This window comes from Rutidosis leptorrhynchoides, chromosome 3 (assembly GCF_046630445.1).
Source record: "Rutidosis leptorrhynchoides isolate AG116_Rl617_1_P2 chromosome 3, CSIRO_AGI_Rlap_v1, whole genome shotgun sequence".
NCBI classification, from domain to species: domain Eukaryota; kingdom Viridiplantae; phylum Streptophyta; class Magnoliopsida; order Asterales; family Asteraceae; genus Rutidosis; species Rutidosis leptorrhynchoides.
Window position 1 is genome coordinate 76989531 of NC_092335.1, and position 26416 is coordinate 77015946.

A 26416-nucleotide genomic window follows, 5' to 3' on the forward strand; every position below is an offset into this window, starting at 1 on the left:
TTCACCTCAATGATATCCCTTTCTTAATCCCTATAGTGATTTCTGATTTAACTGCATGATCAACACACAAATTTTTCCTTTTTCAACATAATGAAGTACTCGTATAACCGGCCCACTTCGCCTACTGGTTCATAGGTTATTATACTCCCTCGCGTCACGTCTGTTTTCCAGGTCAGCTTCATGCTCCTATGATCACAAGCGATATCGACTACATACTATCTGTGACATTTAAGTAAGCAAATGTGTATTACTAGTATTTGATTATCAAAGTCAAAGACAACAGACTTTTAAGTTATAACAGTGAAAAATGGACCTCATCACTCATCAAATATATAAGTTGTAGAGAGACGCTGCAAACTGAACATCCGGCCTTTGTTCAAAGTCGAGACGGTATTTGATGCGATGATAACAAGTAATATCACCAAGCTCGTGGCATGTCTTCGATTCCAAATCTAACCTCATTATTTTCCCACATGTTGTTTCCACCACCAAGAAGCTGGATTCATCATCATTATAACTCCCCAACACAAGAGATAATACATCAAAATCATCAACTAAGTAATCAAATCGATAAGGAAGCACGTTACGGCTTACAGGGTATCCACCAAAATCTTCAAAATCAACATGGTATTTCACTAACCAATCTGAATAATCTCTTTTCAGTTCATATATTTTCAACTTGTTAATCACGGGACGATAAATTTCAACAAGAAGCAACTGATCCCGAGACTCAAATAGATCACATAAATAGTTCTCGTAATCATCCAAACCTGCCAGCTGGCGGGCAAAAGGGGCTTCTATTTCGCAAGTCATCTCTTGCTCCAAATCAAAATAAACAATCAGTCCGACCTTGTCAAGCCAATGAACGGCGTTCTTCCAATAGACACCGGTAGTAAACGCCATTCTATTGACTTTAGTAATGTTAAATTTATGCGAAACCTTGCAAGTGCGAGTTTGTGAGGAATACATATCTATCTGATAATTATAGACAACTGATACAGGATCTAAATCACGATAAACATATATAACTTTGTAATGAGGTGATATTAAAGGATCAAAAGCTATGCTCATATTTAATAAGCAATCTCCATTAAGACAGACAGGAAGACAAATGTATTGGTTGATGGTAGGATTACATACGTAACTGTTGTCAGTAAGTAGTTCACCATTTAGGTTACCACAAAGGATCAGACCGTTACAAGAATGTTTAAATTGTACAGTCTCTCGGTTTGGACCATAATTCTTAAGGATTGGAAATTTAACAGGATTATGGAGGTCGAATGGGACGAACACATATCCCCGGGAAATTCGGACAAACAAACCCGAAGGAGGATCTGGTGGCTTATTATTAGGGTTTTTGAAACAAGGGTGGTTTGTAATTACAAAGTACCAATGCTTGCATACAGACTTGAACATAATCAAGGATCTTACCGGTAATCTCAATAGGATTTCAGTCACAAGGTCTTGGCTTGAACCTACTTTCTTCGCAGCCATGAAATGATCATCGGTAGGCATGATCGACGATATATTGATGGTTATTTTAAAAACCCTACACAATATATTTCTCCGTAGTTTATTTATTTATATGTAATTACGGTATATATGCATATACTCCGTAATATATATATATATATATATATATATATATATATATATATATATATATATATATATATATATATATATATATATATATATATATATATATATATCCCCTTCCCCTACATCACATAAAGCATGAGGTAACTCAAGAATTAATCGTGATTATTTAGGCTAATTACAAAAAGCAAGAGCGTCTGCAACACGTTTTAGGGTTTCAAACGGCGCACACAATTCCGCTGCATCATCTTCTGCGATTCACGTTGATGAAACAATTAAATTTAAATCGATCCTATCAGTCATGAAGCAACAATTCACGTTGATGAAACAATTAAATCGATCAAGTTGGTGCGTAGAAGATGCTCCTATCAGTCTCAAGAATCCAATTAGTATTGGAGTAGTCAATTTGCACTAATTTTTACTTTTTGAAGAAATCTTCCAAATACAAGTAAGTCGATTTGCTGAAAGGTTAGTCGATTTCTCTACTCTGATTTCATGTTATATTGCTACTTAGGGTTTTGATTTGTACTTTAATGGCTGTTAAATAAAGGTTTGGAACATATTTGAGGTATTATTATATTTTGAATATTTAATATAAACTGTGGCATCATTTGAATTCTAAATATAAACTAATTATGTTGTTTTCATTTATAATTCGTGTGCAGGTCCTCCAATTAGTTGTAGGTACAGCAAGTGAACAACCAAATCATGATTGTACATTTGTACAAGCGCATGAAAGGTGTTTGATAAAATGTCTAAAAGAAAAAGCTTTACATGGTACAGAGTTTGGTTTATGTTACACCTGCAGATTTAGATTGGTAAGTAATGTTGTTGTTACACCTCCATTTTTTTGTTTATATCGCAATAGCTAAGTCAATATTTTTTGCACTAATATCAGTTTAGTACTTATTTCTTTTGGAAAATATGCAATGTTGAGCAGCCTATTGTGATGTTATTGTATCTAATAGCTTCTTTAAATTATTATATCTGCAGGTATTCTAAGCAATGTTTGAATTTCAAGACTCTCTTTCGAGTATGTTATTGTAAGCTTCTGTAAGGTTTGTTAATGAAAGGTTTGTTAGTATGGATTTACTTTTAAAGCTTAAAAGTAAATCCATACTACCACTTTATTATATTTGTGGGCTTAATCTGGACTTATATATCTATATTTTCATATTTGTATTTCTATATCTTGTGTGTTTTTTTTATTTTATTTTATTTATTATTATTATTATTATTTTTGAAAGATATGGCATAGTTAGATATGCAAATTGCAGCCATGTGAAATTTAACTTTCAAATTTTGTTCTTTTACTACTTGGACTTCTATACCATCTATAATATGAATGGTATCAGAAAGGATGTTATGATAAGGAGTAGTGTTTCTTGATCAATAATGAGGAAAACAGGAACTATAGGAATGAACTTAGCACATGTGAAAGTGAAAATGATGCCACATAATGTTAAAAGTTTTAAGGTTGCATATAGACACCTGATTGAGGAGGTATTATTTTTATTTATTTATATCATTTTAGTTATTACCAGAAATGTTATGAACAAAATTTTTTTGGAGACAATGTTATCTCAATTTTTGTCCCATTTAGTAAGCAGTTTATAATGACTTTGAGTGGGTTGTTGTTTGAATAATTCAAAGTTGTGTTATTATAATGACTCTATAGTCTTTTGTAAATTTGGATTCTCAAATCCAGCTTTTTATTGGTAATGCATTCACATTCGCTTGATGTATATGGGTGTGGAAGTTTAAAGATGCTGGATGGTTTGCTGACATGGGTTGTGTGCTAAATTTGGGTGTTTCAAGTGGTGGGTGCAAGTTGGGTCATAAATTGCACTTTTTATTTAGTTACTGGAGTTTTTAACTTATACTTTTTATGAGCATATATATTTGTAATGGCCTGATGCTGCCGCTTTGCACGTTAAAGTACATGAAGAGTATTTGGCTTTCAAAGTGATGTACAGTCTGGAAAGTAAAATGTAAGTCGTGTATTAGAATTTGTTTAACTTAAAATGTTATGATAATGATAATAAAATATATGTATTCTTATTAAAAAAAAAATCTAACGAAGTTCTTTTAGTTTACTAAAACCGTTTTTTACTTAGTCTTTTTCATGTTTCGTCTTAAACAAACCCGTGAATTCACGAGTCTTATATGTTTTACTAAATGAAAGGTTCAAAGACTTCATAGACTCGAGGTGGACAAGGAAGCTACTGTTATAAGATGAGAAGAAATGAAAACGGGATCTTATGCACATGGAATTGGGCAATGAATCTCACAGGGAGATTAGGTCAGGTGAGCTTCAGAGTTTGTTCAAAGACTTTAGGGGTGATGTTCAGTAACAAAACAAAAGACAAACAAGCTAAAAGTATGCATTATTAGCTATCAAAGCCAAGATCATTTGATCGATGTAGCGCAACTAGATTTTTTTTTTAACGGCGATATGGACATCGAATGTGTGAAGACCCGTCCTAATCCATCCGGACGAAGTCCATATCGATTATAAATGATTCACAACAGTTGATTACATCGCGAGGTACTTGACCCCTATATGATACATTTTACAAATATTGCATTCGTTTTTTAAAAGACAAACTTTCATTACATCGAAAGTTGACAGCAGGCATACCATTTCATAATATATCCAACTATAATTGACTTAATAATAATATTGATGAACTCAACGACTCGAATGCAACGTCTTTTGAAATATGTCATGAATGACTCCAAGTAATATCTCTAATATGAGTTAATGCACAGTGGAAGATTTCTTTCGTACCTGAGAATAAACATGCTTTAAAGTGTCAACCAAAAGGTTGGTGAGTTCATTAGTTTAACATAAATAATCATTTCATAATTTTAATAGACCACAAGATTTCATATTTCCATTTCTCATAAACATACGTCCCATGCATAGAGACAAAAATATCATTCATATAGATTGAACACCTGGTAACCGACATTCACAATATGCATATAAGAATATCCCCATCATTCCGGGATCCTCCTTCGGACATGATATAAATTTTAAAGTACTAAAGCATCCGGTACTTTAGATGGGGCTTGTTGGGCCCGATAGATCTATCTTTAGAGTTCGCGTCAATTAGGGTGTATGTTCCCTAATTCTTAGATTACCAGACTTAATAAAAAGGGGCATATTCGATTTAATAATCCAACCATATAATGTAGTTTCGATTACTTGTGTCTATTTCGTAAAACATTTATAAAAATTTTGCATGTATTCTCAGCCCAAAAATATAAAGGGTAAAAAGGCAAATGAAACTCACCTAATGTATTTTGTAGTAAAAATACACATTACGATGTTGAATAAATACAGGGTTGACCTCGGATTCACGAACCTATATCATTTGTATTTATATTAAAACAAATAATTGTAATCAAACAAGTGTATATCTATTATTTTATGTATTAAGATTAATGTTCTTATATATATAGTTTTATTAATACTTATTTTACATTATGATACTTATTTGATATTTAATTAATGTTACTAGTTAAAACGAAATTTTATGTAGTATTAGTATACTTTATGTAGTAAATATATCTGTATTTATATATATATTTCGTTTGTTTTGAAAAAATTTATCAATTATAGTAATACTAGTTTAAGGATAATAATAATACTGATAATAGTAATTTTAGTAAAAAAAGTAATTCTATTAGTAATGATAAAGTAAAAATAATAGTTTTAGCAAAAATAGCATTTTCAATAGTATTGGTAAGTTTAATAATAATTATCGTTTTAAATAGAAATTTTTAGTGTTCATAATTAATAGTACAAAAATTAATGTAAAAGGGTACTCCTAATATACTAATATTAATGATAATGATACTTAGATTAATAATAATAATAATCATAATAAATAATAAATAATACTAATAATAATCCTAATCATGTTAAAAATAATAATAGTTACATTAACAATAATAATTATAATTACAATAATAATAATAATAATAAAACTAATAATAATGATAATAATAATAAATTGATAATGGAACTACCTTTAAAGTCTCAAAAATATAACAAACCACCCAAGCCGGGACTCGAACCAACGACCTCTCGGTAACCCGTCACCTCCCATAACCATTCATCTGACTCGTCCTTTCTTATATACTTTGAGATTTATATATATTTAACCTATTTTCTTCAGCCCAACCATATTTTCAGTCCAACTATATTTTCAGTCCAACTCTCTTGTGCAGCCCAAGTATCAAATCTTTTAACAGCCTATTACACAAGCCCACACTCACAAGACAGCTTTAAAAAAAAACCTTGCAGAAGCCTGGGTTCGAACCCAGGACCTCTTATTCTCCATCAACACTCTTAACCGTTGCTCTCCTAATTACATTTCTGTTTTAAATCGCTTTCGAATTCTATATAACCGATATATCTAACAGTCATCTTATTCACTAATAACATATCATCATCGTCATTCATCATCATAACATCATCAACATCCATTATCATCATCAATTAATACCACAGGAACATAAACACCATCGCCATTATCATTCATCATTATAATCATAATTATAATCATAACTTAACATCACCACAACATACAATCTTCATCATCATAATTCTATATTCTCTTCATCAATTTCATCATCGGTATCATCTCACTATCACCATTTTAACACCTTCATCGTCCATAATCATCTCATCATCAAAATTATCACACCATCGAATCATGATCAACACTGCATCACATTAATCGTAACTCGCCTTCACTGTTACTCATCACTATTATTTTATCTTTAATATTTACATTTTAAACCTCACAAGATCATCGAATATTAACTCAAATTGTAGCTGTAGCAGTCACAACACAGCAACTGCAGCGACAGAGATAATTGCAGGTTGTTTGTTGGTTTGAAGATGAGAGAGAGAGCAAGAAGGTAGAGAAAGAGACGGTGGTGGCATCTGCAGCAGACGACAGTGGTGGTGAGTTTGATGGTGAGGGTGATGACCGGTAGGAGGTGGTGTATTACCATGGTGGATCAAGTTCACGCAGGTGATGGGAGTGGAGGTGATGATTAACGAAAACTAAAATAGGAGAGAGATAAGAGAGAGAGTAGCGGTGGTATGGTTATGGTGTCAGCTTTGGTGAAACAGAAAAACCGATAAGGGTGATTGAGGGTAAGGACGGTGGTTCTCCGGTGGTGGTTTGATGGAGGTGATTGTGGTTTGTCGTGTTCTCGATAAGTAAACAGAAACATAGAAGAGGTATAGTAGCAAAAAAATAAAAAAAAAATACAAGATTTCATGGTGGTTTGTTGGTGTTTGTAGGTGATGGTGAAGTGGTGGCAGGCGGAGATGGTTAGGGTGGTGGCGATGGTGTGCAGGTGGGTTGAAGAGGGAGGTGATCAATGGTTACCATTTTCCTATCTCTATATGTGAGTATTGTGTATATACATGTATATTAGAGTTTAGGTAGAAAGAGAATAATATAGATGGAAACTAACAAGTACAGTAAAACAATGAAATTCTCGTGATCATTAATTGTAATTATATTGCCGACAGTTTTCTCGGATAGCTATATCGTGTCCATTGCTAAACAGTTAACGCATAAAAGTGTCCTTAAAAATCCCAAATTTTTAGATTAAATATATTTAATTATTTCACTCATTAACTGTTTGAAACCTGATCAAAAAGGTTAGATAATTATTTATTTTCTGTTCCAATTTATATGTACAGAGTACCAATATTTAAACTTAAAAAGGTAAAAATATTTTTAACAAATCTAAAATCTTCGTAATCAATTTACAGTCCAACTTTTATCTTAATTATTCATGAACATGTATTATATCTATATTAAAACTAACGAAACGTCGACCGAGTGTCACTGACGTTTACTAATTAAGCTCGAAATCATTTATTTTTTATATATTCTCTTTCTATATGCAACCACTTTTAAATAGCAAGTTTTAACTACTAAAATAAATATATTATATGTTTTTAAACAATTAATTTTAATATAACTTTATATATTTACAGGAAATATTTATATATACATATATATACATATATATATATTTATAATAGTAGTTTTCACTACATCGCATATTATTTTATATATTTATTTCCTAATATTAAATCATATATTATCTCAAATAATATTTCAAATTATTATTATTATATATATATATATATATATATATATATATATATATATATATATATATATATATATATATATATTAAATATATATGTAACTATTTACAACTAGTTGTTCGTGAATCGTCGGGAACAGTCGAAGGTCAATTGAATATATGAAACAGTTCAAAATTTTTGAGACTCATCATTACAGACTTTGCTTATCGTGTCAAAGATATTAGATCGTATCGAGAGTTTGGTTTAAAATTTGTTCGAAATTTTCCGGGTCACTACAGTACCTACCCGTTAAAGAAATTTCGTCCCAAAATTTGAGTGAGGTCGTCATGGCTAACTATAAAAATGTTTTCATGACAAATATGAGTTGATAAATAGAGTTTTATCATCATTGAGTAATATGGATAAAACAATTTGATTATTCGAAGAGCACGAGTGAAGCTATTCACAAAAGAATGAAATGAGAAACAAAGATTTTTTTTTTTTTTAACTTTTAACGTAGTCAGGTTTGAATTTCGGAATTCAAGGGATTTAAAAGAAAATCTTGAAGATCTATAAGGTCTGATTCTTTGGGATTTATGAAAATTAAGATCTCTTTAATTAAATACGGTGATCTGCCCCGATTACTACGTCTGATATTTCCTTTATAAATTTACCTTTTCCGTTCCATTTGTTTTCACCACTTCTATACTCAATTCCCAAATTCAAAAGATTTATGAAAATGCTTAACCCTGTTCTGATCCTTGTTCTTATTCTAACTATCGCAATAATCGTTCTTCTTTTCCATCTTCCACCGGATGAATCTGTTTATTTCTACTTTACCCTTGGGGTTATAGTGTTTTTAATTCTCCCGTGTCTTTATGTTGCGATAAACATTGATATACACGGTTTGTAATTTGTGTGTTGTTATCGGGCTTTATTTTCTCCCTTATATTTCAAAGCTCTATGCTTTTGTTTTCTCTTCCCGACTTCAAGTCAAGCGAATAATGGTCCACAATTTGTAGATATAGAGTTTCGAATGATTATAATGTTCAAAGCAGGAAGGAACGTGATAGCACGATTTGATTTTCAAATTATCAACATCACGGAAGATAGAACCATCAAGAATACATTTTCTTGATTTATTCAGGAGTTAAGTAGAATGAAAGAGTTATGTGACATGGCACATGATGACGTTATGATCTGTGAATCATCACGTCCCATTAGAAACTCCGCATGACTACTGTAATATAATCACGTTGATCAAGTGTCATTATATTATACTAACTCATGCATCAGTTACCAACATTACTTCAATAACATTCATATTTTAAGCTCTAAAGTTTACAGAATATAGAAACTAACAGTTTCTATATGTTGTAACACTGATAGCACGAAGAGATTAATGATTTCAGATAAGAATAGTTATAAAAATATCTCCAGAAATATGGAGGATATTTATAATGAAAGATACGATAATATCTCAGAATATCTAAGATCAGAGGATGATAGAAACTATTATCTGCAAGGGTTTAGAGTAAGGAGCAAGATATTCACTAAAGACTTTAGCAAACATTGAATCATTTGGATTCTTTGAAGTCAAACTTACTCTTTGTGATTTGTCCACGGCTTTCTTCCTAGTTTCACATAATCTGCTTTTCGGTACTAAATTTTCTATTGAATGTTTCCAATATAATGATACACAGGAAGCACAAGGAGGTATATAATTTCGAACGAGAATATTTATGAAAATATCCTCAGAAATATCGAAGATATTGATGATGATATTTTGGAATTTCTAAGTTCGATGGTTGATGGAGAAAGATTTTCCGCAAGATTTTAACATGACTTTGGAGCAAGATATTCTCTAAATATTTTAACGGATCCAGAATTACCTGAATTCTTTGAATATAGGGTTTGGTCCTTGTATTTGTCCTTGGTCTCCTTCATGGGTAGCTCAATCTGTTTTTCAATACCCAATTTTCTATCGAGCGTTCCTAACACTCCTTTCTTTATCATCAAACTTTTGGTCGTTTAGATCATCTACCATTTTTCTGTTTCCTCTGCATTTAATGCTATGATATCTGAATCATCGGTTATTAATCCGAGGTGGTTTTAGGAAAATTGTGTTTTTAGATGATTAAACGCTGATGGTAATATGGTGGAATATGAAAGGTTCCCTGGTAACAATAAAAGAGCACGCGTATATATCAACGTTATAATAAGGTTGTTTCGTACGAAAAGTCGAAGTTGTCTTGTTGGACCTGTGACAAAACTGGCTATCTCGAACAGCAGATGCAAAGTTATTTTTGGTAATAATAACGCTAAAGGAATTAGCACAGCTACGTGTTAAACATTTACTCAGGTTCCGAGTATTTTTAGGTGCATAACTATATGCATCAATCTTTTCTCCCGTAAATGAAGTGCGGTTGGTTCATCCTCTCGATTGAGGTGTTTTCAAGAATCATGAAAGGTTTTAACGCAGAATGTAATCGTGAAGATACAAATGATGTTTAAGACGAAATCAAGTGGCAACTTGAAGAATTGTTTAGTTTCATATGTTATAATCAATATTTTAATTCATTTTAATTGTCCAATGTTATTAGTCCACAGTCGATAGTCCACAGTTGACAGTCCAATAATTCATATATAGTTTAATATATAATATTCGAATTAATTAATACGTGTCGTGACCCGTATATGTCTCAGACTCGATCACAACTCAAACTATAAATATTATTGTAGAATCAACCTCAACCCTGTATAGAGAACTCGATCACTACTGCATATAGAGTGTCTATGGTGATTCCAAATAATATATATAGATGCGTCGATATGATATGTCAAAACCTTGTATACGTGTCCCGATATTTAAAGTGCATAAAATAAATACAGAAATTAAATGACGATAAATAAAATTGCGGAAATTAAATTTGCGATAATTTAATTGCAATAAATAAATTGCGATAAATAAAATATAATCAGTTAGCTAGGAACAGTTAGCTGGAAACAGTTAGCGTGGATTCTTAACAAAATTTTTCATAGTTAATTTGTTTGTTTCTATCAAATTTTTATTTCGTCAAATGTGTTCTTCATTATGTCACTTGTTGGATTCTGATAGATTAAAATCCAAATATGAAACTGAATGAAAATGGTTATTCTGTGGTGAATCAGATTAGTATATTTGTGGATGTAAGTAGGATGGTAATTGACCGTTGAATCAGATTCGAAGAATGTACAATGTAACTTATTAATGTGAAATCTAAACATTCCTCGGGTATTACCTACCCGTTAAAATATTTTCACCATTAACATTTTGTACAAAAGAACTTTTAATTACAATCTTTATGAAAATATATATATACATATATATTTTCTTCGGATGTAATATAGATTTAATGAGTTAATATGATATTAATCTCATTTGGTTTACCGTTAGAACTAGAATACATAATCTCTAAAACATTAGAAATTACATAATCGTCATGTAGAACGAAGATATATGATGTAGAACGATGATTATGCTCGAGGTATAGATTACGATGTTGAGGCGCGTGATGTTGAAACTTGGGTTGTTGGTGGTACTGGTGTTGATACTGGTGATAATGTTGGTGCCGGTGATGTTGCTGAAGCTGGTAAATTTTGCACCATATTCTCCAAATTGATTACTCGAGCTCGAAGTTTGTTGACTTCTTCTATTATTTCGGGATGATTTTCGGTTCGTACGAGTGGATAAATATGATCTAGAATTTGGTATAGTATATAATCGTGACGAGATATTCTGGAAATGAGAGAGAAAATGGTGTTTCGGACAGGTTCGCCAGTAAGTGCTTCAGGTTCTTTGCTAATAGGGCAATGTGGTGGATGGAAAGGATCACCTTCTTCTTGTCTCCAATGACTAAGTAGGCTACGAACCCAGCCCCAATTCATCCAGAATAGATGATGGCTAATCGGTTGATCCATTCCGGTTATACTGCTTTTGGAGTTTGAGTGGGATTCCATTTCGGAATCCGAGTGACTTGAACTAATGACGAATTCCATTTCGTACGATTGAATAAAGAATTTTTAGATATGAAATGATTTTCTGGCTAACGGATGGTATTCTTAATTACATAGAATATCCAAAAAGGTTTCGTAGATTACAGAGGAATTTACGGGATACGTCAGGTAAGGTTTACAGTAACAGATACGCTAAGATATGAATCTTGTCCATACACTATTCATGCAATCAATGCAGCAAGACGTGTCTAGACTAAGAATGATAAGCAGATAAATTTCGACACAAAATGATAAGCAAAACTTTTTGACATGCAGACCAGGTCGAAGTCCAGACTCACTAATGCATCCTAACGACTACTAGTTAGACACACTAATGCAAGACCTGGTTCGCTACGACCACCGCTCTGATACCAACTGTGAAGACCCGTCCTAATCCATCCGGACGAAGTCCATATCGATTATAAACGATTCACAACAGTTGATTACATCGCGAGGTACTTGACCCCTATATGATACATTTTACAAACATTGCATTCGTTTTTGAAAAGACAAACTTTCATTACAACGAAAGTTGACAGCAGGCATACCATTTCATAATATATCCAACTATAATTGACTTAATAATAATATTGATGAACTCAACGACTCGAATGCAACGTCTTTTGAAATATGTCATGAATGACTCCAAGTAATATCTCTAATATGAGTTAATGCACAGCGGAAGATTTCTTTCGTACCTGAGAATAAACATGCTTTAAAGTGTCAACCAAAAGGTTGGTGAGTTCATTAGTTTAACATAAATAATCATTTCATAATTTTAATAGACCACAAGATTTCATATTTTCAATTTCTCATAAACATACGTCCCATGCATAGAGACAAAAATATCATTCATATGGATTGAACACCTGGTAACTGACATTCACAATATGCATATAAGAATATCCCCATCATTCCGGGATCCTCCTTCGGACATGATATAAATTTCGAAGTACTAAAGCATCCGGTACTTTGGATGGGGCTTGTTGGGCCCGATAGATCTATCTTTAGAGTTCGCGTCAATTAGGGTGTCTGTTCCCTAATTCTTAGATTACCAGACTTAATAAAAAGGGGCATATTCGATTTAATAATCCAACCATATAATGTAATTTCGATTACTTGTTTCTATTTCGTAAAACATTTATAAAAATTTCGCATGTATTCTCAGCCCAAAAATATAAAGGGTAAAAAGGCAAATGAAACTCACCTAATGTATTTTGTAGTAAAAATACACATTACGATGTTGAACAAATACAGGGTTGACCTCGGATTCACGAACCTATATCATTTGTATTTATATTAAAACAAATAATTGTAATCAAACAAGTGTATATCTATTATTTTATGTATTAAGATTAATGTTCTTATATATATAGTTTTATTAATACTTATTTTACATTATGATACTTATTTGATATTTAATTAATGTTACTAGTTAAAACGAAATTTTATGTAGTATTAGTATACTTTATTTAGTAAATATATCTGTATTTATATATATATTTCGTTTGTTTTGTAAAAATTTATTAATTATAGTAATACTAGTTTAAGGATAATAATAATACTGATAATAGTAATTTTAGTAAAAAAAAAGTAATTCTATTAGTAATGATAAAGTAAAAATAATAGTTTTAGCAAAAATAGCATTTTCAATAGTATTGGTAAGTTTAATAATAATTATCGTTTTAAATAGAAATTTTGAGTGTTCATAATTAATAGTACAAAAATTAATGTAAAAGGGTACTCCTAATATACTAATATTAATGATAATGATACTTAGATTAATAATAATAATAATCATAATAAATAATAAATAATACTAATAATAATCCTAATCATGTTAAAAATAATAATAGTTACATTAACAATAATAATTATAATTACAATCATAATAATAATAAAACTAATAATAATGATAATAATAATAAATTGATAATGGAACTACCTTTAAAGTCTCAAAAATATAACAAACCACCCAAGCCGGGACTCGAACCAACGACCTCTCGGTAACCCGTCACCTCCCATAACCATTCATCTGACTCGTCCTTTCTTATATACTTTGAGATTTATATATATTTAACCTATTTTCTTCAGCCCAACCATATTTTTAGTCCAACTATATTTTCAGTCCAACTCTCTTGTGCAGCCCAAGTATCAAATCTTTTAACAGCCCATTACACAAGCCCACACTCACAAGACAGCTTAAAAAAAAAAACCCTTGCAGAAGCCTGGGTTCGAACCCAGGACCTCTTGTTCTCCACCAACACTCTTAATCGTTGCTCTCCTAATTACGTTTCTGTTTTAAATCGCTTTCGAATTCTATATAACCGATATATCTATCAGGCATCTTATTCACTAATAACATATCATCATCGTCATTCATCATCATAACATCATCAACATCCATTATCATCATCAATTAATACCACAGGAACATAAACACCATCGCCATTATCATTCATCATTATAATCATAACTTAACATCACCACAACATACAATCTTCATCATCATAATTCTATATTCTCTTCATCAATGTCATCATCGTCATCTCACCATCACCATTTTAACACCTTCATCGTCCATAATCATCTCATCATCAAAATTATCACACCATCGAATCATGATCAACACTGCATCACATCAATCGTAACTCGCCTTCACTGTTACTCATCACTATTATTTTATCTTTAATATTTACGTTTTAAACCTCACAAGATCATCGAATATTAACTTGAAGTGTAGCTGTAGCAGTCACAACATAGCAACAGCAGCGACAGAGATAATTGCAGGTTGTTTGTTGGTTTGAAGATGAGAGAGACAGCAAGAAGGTGTGGTGGCATCTGCAGCAGACGGCAGTGGTGGTGAGTTTGATGGTGAGGGTGATGACCGGTAGGAGGTGGTGTATTACCATGGTGGATCAAGTTCACGCAGGTGATGGGAGTGGAGGTGATGATTAACGAAAACTAAAACAGGAGAGAGAGAAGAGAGAGAGTAGCGGTGGTATGGTTATGGTGTCGGCTTTGGTGAAACAGAAAAACCGATAAGGATGATTGAGGGTGAGGACGGTGGTTCTCTGGTGGTGGTTTGATGGAGGTGATTGTGGTTTGTCGTGTTCTCGATAAGTAAACAGAAACATAGAAGAGGTATAGTAGCAGAAAAATAAAAAAAAAATACAAGATTTCATGGTGGTTTGTTGGTGTTTGTAGGTGATGGTGAAGTGGTGGCAGGCGGAGATGGTTAGGGTGGTGGCGATGGTGTGCAGGTGGGTTGAAGAGGGAGGTGATCAATGGTTACCATTTTCCTATCTCTATATGTGAGTATTGTGTATATACATGTATATTAGAGTTTAGGTAGAAAGAGAATAATATAGATGGAAACTAACAAGTACAGTAAAACAATGAAATTCTCGTGATCATTAAGTGTAATTATATTGCCGACAGTTTTCTCGGATAGCTATATCGTGTCCATTGCTAAACAGTTAATGCATAAAAGTGTCCTTAAAAATCCCAAATTTTTAGATTAAATATATTTAATTATTTCACTCATTAACTGTTTGAAACCTGATCAAAAAGGTTAGATAATTATTTATTTTCTGTTCCAATTTATATGTACAGAGTACCAATATTTAAACTTAAAAAGGTAAAAATATTTTTAACAAATCTAAAATCTTCGTAATCAATTTACAGTCCAACTTTTATCTTAATTATTCATGAACATGTATTATATCTATATTAAAACTAACGAAACGTCGACCGAGTGTCACTGACGTTTACTAATTAAGCTCGAAATCATTTATATTTTTTCTATATTCTCTTTCTATATGCAACCACTTTTAAATAGCAAGTTTTAACTACTAAAATAAATATATTATATGTTTTTAAACAATTAATTTTAATATAACTTTATATATTTATAGGAAATATTTATAAATACATATATATACATATCTATATATTTATAATAGTAGTTTTCACTACATCGCATATTATTTTATATATTTATTTCCTAATATTAAATCATATATTATCTCAAATAATATTTCAAATTATTTTATATATATATATATATATATATATATATATATATATATATATATATATATATATATATATATATATATATATATATATATATATATATGTAACTATTTACAACTAGTTGTTCGTGAATCGTCGGTAACAGTCGAAGGTCAATTGAATATATGAAACAGTTCAAAAGTTTTGAGACTCATCATTACAGACTTTGTTTATCGTGTCAAAGATATTAGATCGTATCGAGAGTTTGGTTTAAAATTTGGTCGAAATTTTCCGGGTCACTACAGAATGCTCTCATTTGGCACCCACACACGTTAGGTGAAATGTCCCGTTCTTATTGATTAAAAACGTTCCATATTAATTGATTTCGTTGCGAGGTTTTGACCTCTATATGAGACGTTTTTCAAAGACTGCATTCATTTTTAAAACAAACCATAACCTTTATTTCATAAATAAAGATTTAAAAAGCTTTATGTAGATTATCAAATAATGATAATCTAAAATATCCTGTTTACACACGACCATTACGTAATGGTTTACAATACAAATATGTTACATCAAAATCAGTTTCTTGAATGCAGTTTTTACACAATATCATACAAACATGGACTCCAAATCTTGTCCTTATTTTAATATGCAACAGCGGAAGCTCTTAGTATTCACCTGAGAATAAACATGCTTTAAACGTCAACAAAAATGTTGGTGAGTTATAGGTTTAACCTATATATATCAAATCGTAACAATAGACCACAAGATTTCATATTTCAATACACATCCCATACATAGAGATAAAAATCATTCATATGGTGAACACCTGGTAACCGACATTAACAAGATGCATATATATATAAGAATATCCCCATTATTCCGGGACACCCTTCGGATATGATATAAATTTCGAAGTACTAAAGCATCTGGTACTTTGGATGGGGTTTGTTAGGCCCAATAGATCTATCTTTAGGATTCGCGTCAATTAGGGTGTATGTTCCCTAATTCTTAGATTACCAGACTTAATAAAAAGGGGCATATTCGATTTCGATAATTCAACCATAGAATATAGTTTCACGTACTTGTGTCTATTTTGTAAATCATTTATAAAACCTGCATGTATTCTCATCCCAAAAATATTAGATTTTAAAAGTGGGACTATAACTCACTTTCACAGATTTTTACTTCATCGGGAAGTAAGACTTGGCCACTGGTTGATTCACGAACCTATAACAATATATACATATATATCAAAGTATGTTTAAATATATTTACAACACTTTTAATATATTTTGATGTTTTAAGTTTATTAAGTCAGCTGTCCTCGTTAGTAACCTACAACTAGTTGTCCACAGTTAGATGTACAGAAATAAATCAATAAATATTATCTTGAATCAATCCACGACCCAGTGTATACGTATCTCAGTATTGATCACAACTCAAACTATATATATTTTGGAATCAACCTCAACCCTGTATAGCTAACTCCAACATTCACATATAGAGTGTCTATGGTTGTTCCGAAATATATATAGATGTGTCGACATGATAGGTCGAAACATTTTATACGTGTCTATGGTATCTCAAGATTACATAATATACAATACAAGTTGATTAAGTTATGGTTGGAATAGATTTGTTACCAATTTTCACGTAGCTAAAATGAGAAAAATTATCCAATCTTGTTTTACCCATAACTTCTTCATTTTAAATCCGTTTTGAGTGCATCAAATTGCTATGGTTTCATATTGAACTCTATTTTATGAATCTAAACAGAAAAAGTATAGGTTTATAGTCGGAAAAATAAGTTACAAGTCGTTTTTGTAAAGGTAGTCATTTCAGTCGAAAGAACGACGTCTAGATGACCATTTTAGAAAACATACTTCCACTTTGAGTTTAACCATAATTTTTGGATATAGTTTCATGTTCATAATAAAAATAATTTTCTCAGAATAACAACTTTTAAATCAAAGTTTATCATAGTTTTTAATTAACTAACCCAAAACAGCCCGCGGTGTTACTACGACGGCGTAAATCCGGTTTTACGGTGTTTTTCGTGTTTCCAGGTTTTAAATGATTAAGTTAGCATATCATATAGATATAGAACATGTGTGTAGTTAATTTTAAAAGTCAAGTTAGAAGGATTAACTTTTGTTTGCGAACAAGTTTAGAATTAACTAAACTATGTTCTAATGATTACGAGTTTAAACCTTCGAATAAGATAGTTTTATATATATGAATCGAATGATGTTATGAACATCATTACTACCTCAAGTTTAGTAGGTAAACCTACTAGAAGTGGCAAGAAATGATCTAGCTTCAAAGGATCTTGGATGGCTTGAAAGTTCTTGAAGTAGGATCATGACACAAAAACAAGTTCAAGTAAGATTTTTACTCGAATTAAGATAGTTTATAGTTATAGAAATTGAATCAAAGTTTGAATATGAATATTACCTTGAATAAGAAAGATAACCTACTGTATATAACAAAGGTTTCTTGATCTTAGATGATTACTTGGAATGGATTAGAAAGTATGGAAGTAAATTAGTAAACTTGAAGGGATTTTTGAAGTGTTCTTGAAGTGTTCTTCCTATGATGATTATAGATTGATTCTTGAAGTGATTTTTGATGAAGATGATGATTAACTACTGGAAAAATACGTTCATAATAGTGTGTGTGTGTGTTGAGAGAGAATTAGAAAGAGAATTGGAAGTGAAATGGAGTGAATGATGAGTGGTAATTGGTGAGTGGTGAGTGGGGTTAAAAGGAGTTCTAGTTAGTTGACTAGCTCATGGTAGAAGTTAAAATTGATTAGTCATACATGACATAATCAAGAGTGGAATCTCATGCTAGTTCCTATTGGTATATACTCATAGTAAGTACGTTTTGAAGCTGTGTATAATACGGATAAGAATACGACTAGAATTCTTGATGAAAGAAAAGAATGGAAAAGTAACTGTAGCCATTTTCGTTAATTATGAGTGTTTTGATATATGTCTTGAAGTCTTTCAAAAGTATTTTAATACATCTAAATACACTACATGTATATACATTTTAACTGAGTCGTTAAGTCATCGTTAGTCGTTACATGTAAGTGTTGTTTTGAAACCTTTAAGTTAACGATCTCAATTAATGTTGTTAACCCATTGTTTATTATATCTAATGAGATGTTAAATTATTATATTATCATAATATTATGATATATTAATATATCTTAATATGATATATATACATTTAAATGTCGTTACAACGATAATCGTTACATATATGTCTCGTTTCGAAATCCTTAAGTTAGTAGTCTTGTTTATATGTATATAACTCATTGTTAATATACTTATGGAGATACTTACTTATCATAATCTCATGTTAACCATATGTATATCCATATATATATCGTCATGTCGTTTTTACAAGTTTTAACGTTCGTGAATCGCCGGTCAACTTGGGTGGTCAATTGTCTATATGAAACATATTTCAATTAATCAAGTCTTAACAAGTTTGATTGCTTAACATGTTGGAAACATTTAATCATGTAAATATCAATCTCAATTAATATATATAAACATGGAAAAGTTCGGGTCACTACAGTACCTACCCGTTAAATAAATTTCGTCCCGAAATTTTAAGCTGTTGAAGGTGTTGACGAATCTTCTGGAAATAGATGCGGGTATTTCTTCTTCATCTGATCTTCACGCTCCCAGGTGAACTCGGGTCCTCTATGAGCATTCCATCGAACCTTAACAATTGGTATCTTGTTTTGCTTAAGTCTTTTAACCTCACGATCCATTATTTCGACGGGTTCTTCGATGAATTGGAGTTTTTCGTTGATTTGGATTTCATCTAACAGAATAGTGAGATCTTCTTTAGCAAAACATTTCTTCAAATTAGAGACGTGGAAAGTGTTATGTACAGCCGCGAGTTGTTGAGGTAACTCAAGTCGGTAAGCTACTGGTCCGACACGATCAATAATCTTGAATGGTCCAATATACCTTGGATTTAATTTCCCTCGTTTACCAAATCGAACAACGCCTTTCCAAGGTGCAACTTTAAGCATGACCATCTCTCCAATTTCAAATTCTATATCTTTTCTTTTAATGTCAGCGTAGCTCTTTTGTCGACTTTGGGCGGTTTTCACCCGTTGTTGAATTTGGATGATCTTCTCGGTAGTTTCTTGTATAATCTCCGGACCCGTAATCTGTCTATCCCCCACTTCACTCCAACAAATCGGAGACCTGCACTTTCTACCATAAAGTGCTTCAAACGGCGCCATCTCAATCCTTGAATGGTAGCTGTTGTTGTAGGAAAATTCTGCTAATGGTAGATGTCGATCCCAACTGTTTCCGAAATCAATAACACATGCTCGTAGCATGTCTTCAAGCGTTTGTATCGTCCTTTCGCTCTGCCCATCAGTTTGTGGATGATAGGCAGTACTCATGTCTAGACGAGTTCCTAATGCTTGCTGTAATGTCTGCCAGAATCTTGAAATAAATCTGCCATCCCTATCAGAGATAATAGAGATTGGTATTCCATGTCTGGAGACGAATTCCTTCAAATACAGTCGTGCTAACTTCTCCATCTTGTCATCTTCTCTTATTGGCAGGAAATGTGCTGATTTGGTGAGACGATCAACTATTACCCAAATAGTATCAAAACCACTTGCAGTAGACCTGATGGTTTCTGATGCTCAGCTTTGACCTTAGAAGACGTCAAACATTCTCCTACGTATTTAGCAACATCGGCTTTCATACCCGGCCACCAAAAATATTTCCTGAGATCCTTGTACATCTTCCCCGTTCCAGGATGTATTGAGTATCTGGTTTTATGAGCTTCTCTAAGTACCATTTCTCTCATATCTCCAAATTTTGGTACCCAAATCCTTTCAGCCCTATACTGGGTTCCGTCTTCCCGAATATTAAGATGTTTCTCCGATCCTTTGGGTATTTCATCCTTTAAATTTCCCTCTTTTAAAACTCCTTGTTGCGCCTCCTTTATTTGAGTAGTAAGGGTATTATGAATCATTATATTCATAGATTTTACTCGAATGAGTTCTCTGTCCTTCCTGCTCAAGGCATCGGCTACCACATTTGCCTTCCCCGGGTGGTAACGAATCTCAAAGTCATAATCATTCAATAATTCAATCCACCTACGCTGCCTCATATTTAGTTGTTTCTGATTAAATATGTGTTGAAGACTTTTGTGGTCGGTATATATAATACTTTTGACCCCATATAAGTAGTGCCTCCAAGTCTTTAATGCAAAAACAACCGCGCCTAATTCCAAATCATGCGTCGTATAATTTTGTTCGTGAATCTTCAATTGTCTAGACGCATAAGCAATCACCTTCGTTCGTTGCATTAATACACAACCGAGACCTTGCTTTGATGCATCACAATAAATCACAAAATCATCATTCCCTTCAGGCAATGACAATATAGGTGCCATAGTTAGCTTTTTCTTCAATAACTGAAACGCTTTCTCTTGTTCATCATTCCATTTAAATTTCTTCCCTTTATGCGTTAATGCAGTCAAGGGTTTTTCTATTCTGGAAAAGTCTTGGATGAACCTTCTGTAGTAACCAGCTAGTCCTAAAAACTGGCGTATGTGTTTCGGAGTTTTCGGGGTTTTCCACTTTTCAACAGTTTCTATCTTTGCCGGATCCACCTTAATACCTTCTTTGTTCACTATGTGACCGAGGAATTGAACTTCTTCCAACCAAAATGCACACTTTGAAAACTTAGCGTACAATTCTTCCTTCCTCAATACTTCTAACACCTTTCTCAAATGTTCACCGTGTTCTTGGTCATTCTATGAGTAAATAAGTATGTCATCAATGAAAACAATGACAAACTTGTCAAGGTATGGTCCACACACTCGGTTCATAAGGTCCATGAACACAGCTGGTGCATTAGTTAAACCAAACGGCATGACCATAAACTCGTAATGACTGTAACGTGTTCTGAAAGCAGTCTTTGGAATATCATCTTCTTTCACCAGCATTTGATGATACCCGGAACGTAAGTCAATCTTTGAATAAACAGACGAGCCTTGTAGTTGATCAAATAAGTCGTTGATTCTCGGTAGTGGGTAGCGGTTCTTGATTGTAAGTTTGTTCAACTCTCGGTAGTCGATACACAACCTGAATGTACCATCTTTCTTCTTGACAAACAAAACAGGAGCTCCCCACGGTGATGTGCTTGGTCGAATGAAACCACGCTCTAAAAGTTCTTGTAATTGGCTTTGCAGTTCTTTCATCTCGCTGGGTGCGAGTCTGTAAGGAGCACGAGCTATTGGTGCAGCTCCTGGTACAAGATCTATTTGAAATTCAACGGATCGCTGTGGGGGTAATCCCGGTAATTCTTTCGGAAATACATCGGGAAATTCTTTTGCAATGGGAACATCATTGATGCTCTTTTCTTCAGTTTGTACTTTCTCGACGTGTGCTAGAACAGCATAGCAACCTTTTCTTATTAGTTTTTGTGCCTTCAAATTACTAATAATATGTAGCTTCGTGTTGCCCTTTTCTCCGTACACCATTAAGGGTTTTCCTTTTTCTCGTATAATGAAAATTGCATTTTTGTAACAAACGATCTCTGCTTTCACTTCTTTCAACCAGTCCATACCGATTATCACATCAAAACTCCCTAACTCTACTGGTATCAAATCAATCTTAAATGTTTCGCTAACCAGTTTAATTTCTCGATTCCGACATATATTATCTGCTGAAATTAATTTACCATTTGCTAATTCGAGTAAAAATTTACTATCCAAAGGCGTCAATGAACAACTTAATTTAGCACAAAAATCTCTACTCATATAGCTTCTATCCGCACCCGAATCAAATAAAACGTAAGCAGATTTATTGTCAATAAGAAACGTACCCGTAACATGCTCCGGGTCTTCCTGTGCCTCTGCCGCATTAATATTGAAAACTCTTCCGCGGCCTTGTCCATTCGTATTCTCCTGGTTCGGGCAATTTCTAATAATGTGGCCCTGTTTTCCACATTTATAACAAACTACATTGGCATAACTTGCTCCGACACTACTTGCTCTGCCATTACTCGTTCCGACACCATTTGTTCCTTTCGTTCTATTAACCCCTGGTCCGTAGACCTCACACTTCGCCGCGCTATGACCATTTCTTTTACACTTGTTGCAAAATATGGTGCAGAACCCCGAGTGATACTTTTCACACCTTTGGTATAGCTGCTTCTGATTGTTGTTGTTGTTGCGGTTATTATTGTTGTTGGGATGATTGTTGTAGTTGCTGTTGTTGTTGTTGTTGTTGTTGTTGTTGTTGTTGTTGTTGTTGTTGTTGTTGTTGGGCCGTTTGTTGTAGTTGCGATTGATGTTGCGATTGTTGGGATAATTGTTGCGATTATTGTTGTAATTGCTGTTGTTGTTGTATTGGTGATTCTTATCACCATTTTCCTCCCACTTTCTTTTGACTTGCTTCACATTGGCCTCTTCAGCAGTCTGTTCTTTAATTCTTTCTTCAATCTGGTTCACTAGTTTGTGAGCCATTCTACATGTCTGTTGTATGGAGGCGGGCTCGTGTGAACTTATATCTTCTTTCATTCTTTCCGGTAATCCTTTCACAAACGCGTCGATCTTCTCTTCCTCATCTTCGAATGCTTCCGGACACAATAGGCACAATTCTGTGAATTGTCTTTCGTACGTGGTAATATCAAATCCTTGGGTTCGTAACCCTCTAAGTTCTGTCTTGAGCTTATTGACCTCGGTTCTGGGACGGTACTTCTCGTTCATCAAGTGCTTGAATGCTGACCACGGTAGTGCGTACGCATCATCTTGTCCCACTTGCTCTAGATAGGTATTCCACCATGTTAACGCAGAACCTGTGAAGGTATGCGTAGCGTACTTCACTTTGTCCTCTTCAGTACACTTACTTATGGCAAACACCGATTCGACCTTCTCGGTCCACCGTTTCAATCCGATCGGTCCTTCGGTTCCATCAAATTCCAAAGGTTTGCAGGCAGTGAATTCTTTGTAGGTGCATCCTACACGATTTCCTGTACTGCCAGATCCAAGGTTATTGTTGGTATGTAGCGCAGCCTGTACTACGGCTATATTTGAAGCTAGAAAAGTACGGAATTCCTCTTCATTCATATTCACGGTGTGTCGAGTAGTCGGTGCCATTTCCTTCAAAATAGTCAAATGGAACAAGTTAATCATACAGAATATTAAGAGTAGTTAATAGTATTTCGTAGCATAATATGAACTCATTTATAAAAGCTTTTTCTTCATATTAGCGTTTTATAAGTTTAAATTCGGGTAGTACCTACCCGTTAAGTTCATACTTAGTAGCTAATATACAATTCAACTACTACAATTCTATATGAAAAACTGATTGTAATAATATTTCGCGTTCAAACTTTTATACAATATTTTACAAAAACTTACAATACCGCTTATTTTACATAAAGCATGAAATATAGCACACAATAACTTTGATACACGATAGTTGTGAAGATAATTCTAGCTAGTACACAAGTCGTTCAGCAAAGGCAATAAAGACACGTAATTCATACGTCCAGAAACAAGTCATGCATTCTGGTTTTACTAGGACTACTTCCCATCCTTGGTCTTGTGGAACATAACCGTTATGGCCGTTGATAAGACAGCGTGTTGTAACATCGTCAAAGGGACGAGGGTTACGTAATGACCAACAGTCTCGTAATAACCTAAAAACCTCATTTCTTACCCCAATTACCGACTCCGTCACTTGTGTGAACGTTTTGTTTAATAGTTGTAGCCCGATGTTCTTGTTCTCACTTTGGTGAGAAGCGAACATTACTAACCCGTAAGCATAACATGCTTCTTTTTGTTGCATGTTAGCCGCTTTTTCTAAATCACGAAGTCCTATATTAGGATATACTGAGTCAAAATAATTTCTTAACCCGTTGCGTAAAATAGCATTTGGGTTCCCCGCAATATATGCGTCAAAGTAAACACATCGTAACTTATGGATTTCCCAATGTGATATCCCCCATCTTTAGAACGAAAGCCTTTTATAAACCAAGGCATTCTTGGAACGTTCTTCGAATGTCTTACAAACTGATCTCGCCTTAAATAGTTGTGCCGAGGAATTCTGACCGACTCTAGACAAGATTTCATCAATCATGTCTCCGGGTAGGTCTCTTAAAATATTAGGTTGTCTATCCATTTTGTGTTTTTATACTGTAAAATAGACAAGAGTTAGATTCATAAAAAAAATACTTATTAATACAAGCAATTTTTACATATATCATAAAGCATAAGCACACTATATTACATATATTACACCACACAAATACAACTATCTTATTCCGACTCGCTCGTTTCTTCTTGTTCGGTTTTGGTTCGTTTTGCCAAGTTTCTAGGGATATATGATGTTCCCCTAATACGAGCCGTCGTTGCCCACATTGGTTTAGAAAAACCTGGTGGTTTAGAGGTTCCCGGGTCATTGTTACAACTTAAGGACTTCGGGGGTTGACGATACATATAAAGTTCATCGGGGTTGGAATTAGATTTCTCTATTTTTATGCCCTTTCCCTTATTATTATCTTTTGCCTTTTTAAATTCAGTTGGGGTAATTTCTATAACATCATCGGAATTCTCGTCGGAATCCGATTCATCGGAGAATTGGTAATCCTCCCAATATTTTGCTTCCTTGGCGGAAACACCATTGACCATAATTAACCTTGGTCGGTTGGTTGAGGATTCTCTTTTACTTAACCGTTTTATTATTTCCCCCACCGGTTCTATTTCTTCTTCCGGTTCCGATTCTTCTTCCGGTTCCGATTCTTCTTCCGGTTCCGACTCTTCTTCCGGTTCCTCTTCGGGAACTTGTGAATCAGTCCACGAATCATTCCAATTTACATTTGACTCTTTATTATTATTAGGTGAGTCAATGGGACTTGTTCTAGAGGTAGACATCTATCACATAATATCAAACACGTTAAGAGATTAATATATCACATAATATTCATATGTTAAAAATATATAGTTTCCAACAAAAATGTTAAGCAATCATTTTTAAAGAAAACACGGTCGAAGTCCAGACTCACTAATGCATCCTAACAAACTCGATAAGACACACTAATGCAAATTTTCTGGTTCTCTAAGACCAACGCTCGGATACCAACTGAAATGTCCCGTTCTTATTGATTAAAAACGTTCCATATTAATTGATTTCGTTGCGAGGTTTTGACCTCTATATGAGACGTTTTTCAAAGACTGCATTCATTTTTAAAACAAACCATAACCTTTATTTCATAAATAAAGGTTTAAAAAGCTTTACGTAGATTATCAAATAATGATAATCTAAAATATCCTGTTTACACACGACCATTACGTAATGGTTTACAATACAAATATGTTACATCGAAATCAGTTTCTTGAATGCAGTTTTTACACAATATCATACAAACATGGACTCCAAATCTTGTCCTTATTTTAATATGCAACAGCGGAAGCTCTTAGTATTCACCTGAGAATAAACATGCTTTAAACGTCAACAAAAATGTTGGTGAGTTATAGGTTTAACCTATATATATCAAATCGTAACAATAGACCACAAGATTTCATATTTCAATACACATCCCATACATTGAGATAAAAATCATTCATAT

General features: G+C 33.2%; 1 protein-coding gene across 1 annotated transcript; it reads right to left on the reverse strand.

Moving 5' to 3' along the window:
* Nucleotides 1–324: 324 nt before the first annotated feature.
* LOC139900124 (F-box protein At5g07610-like) lies at nt 325–1515 on the reverse strand. Its single transcript, XM_071882923.1, has one exon. The coding sequence runs from the start codon at nt 1513–1515 to the stop codon at nt 325–327; it is 1191 nt and encodes a 396-aa protein (XP_071739024.1).
* Between the last annotated feature and the right edge of the window lie 24901 nt (nt 1516–26416).

Bases quoted from the DNA above. Each gene is read 5' to 3' on its own strand.
- LOC139900124 (XM_071882923.1), bottom strand. From the start codon at position 1,515: ATGCCTACCGATGATCATTTCATGGCTGCGAAGAAAGTAGGTTCAAGC.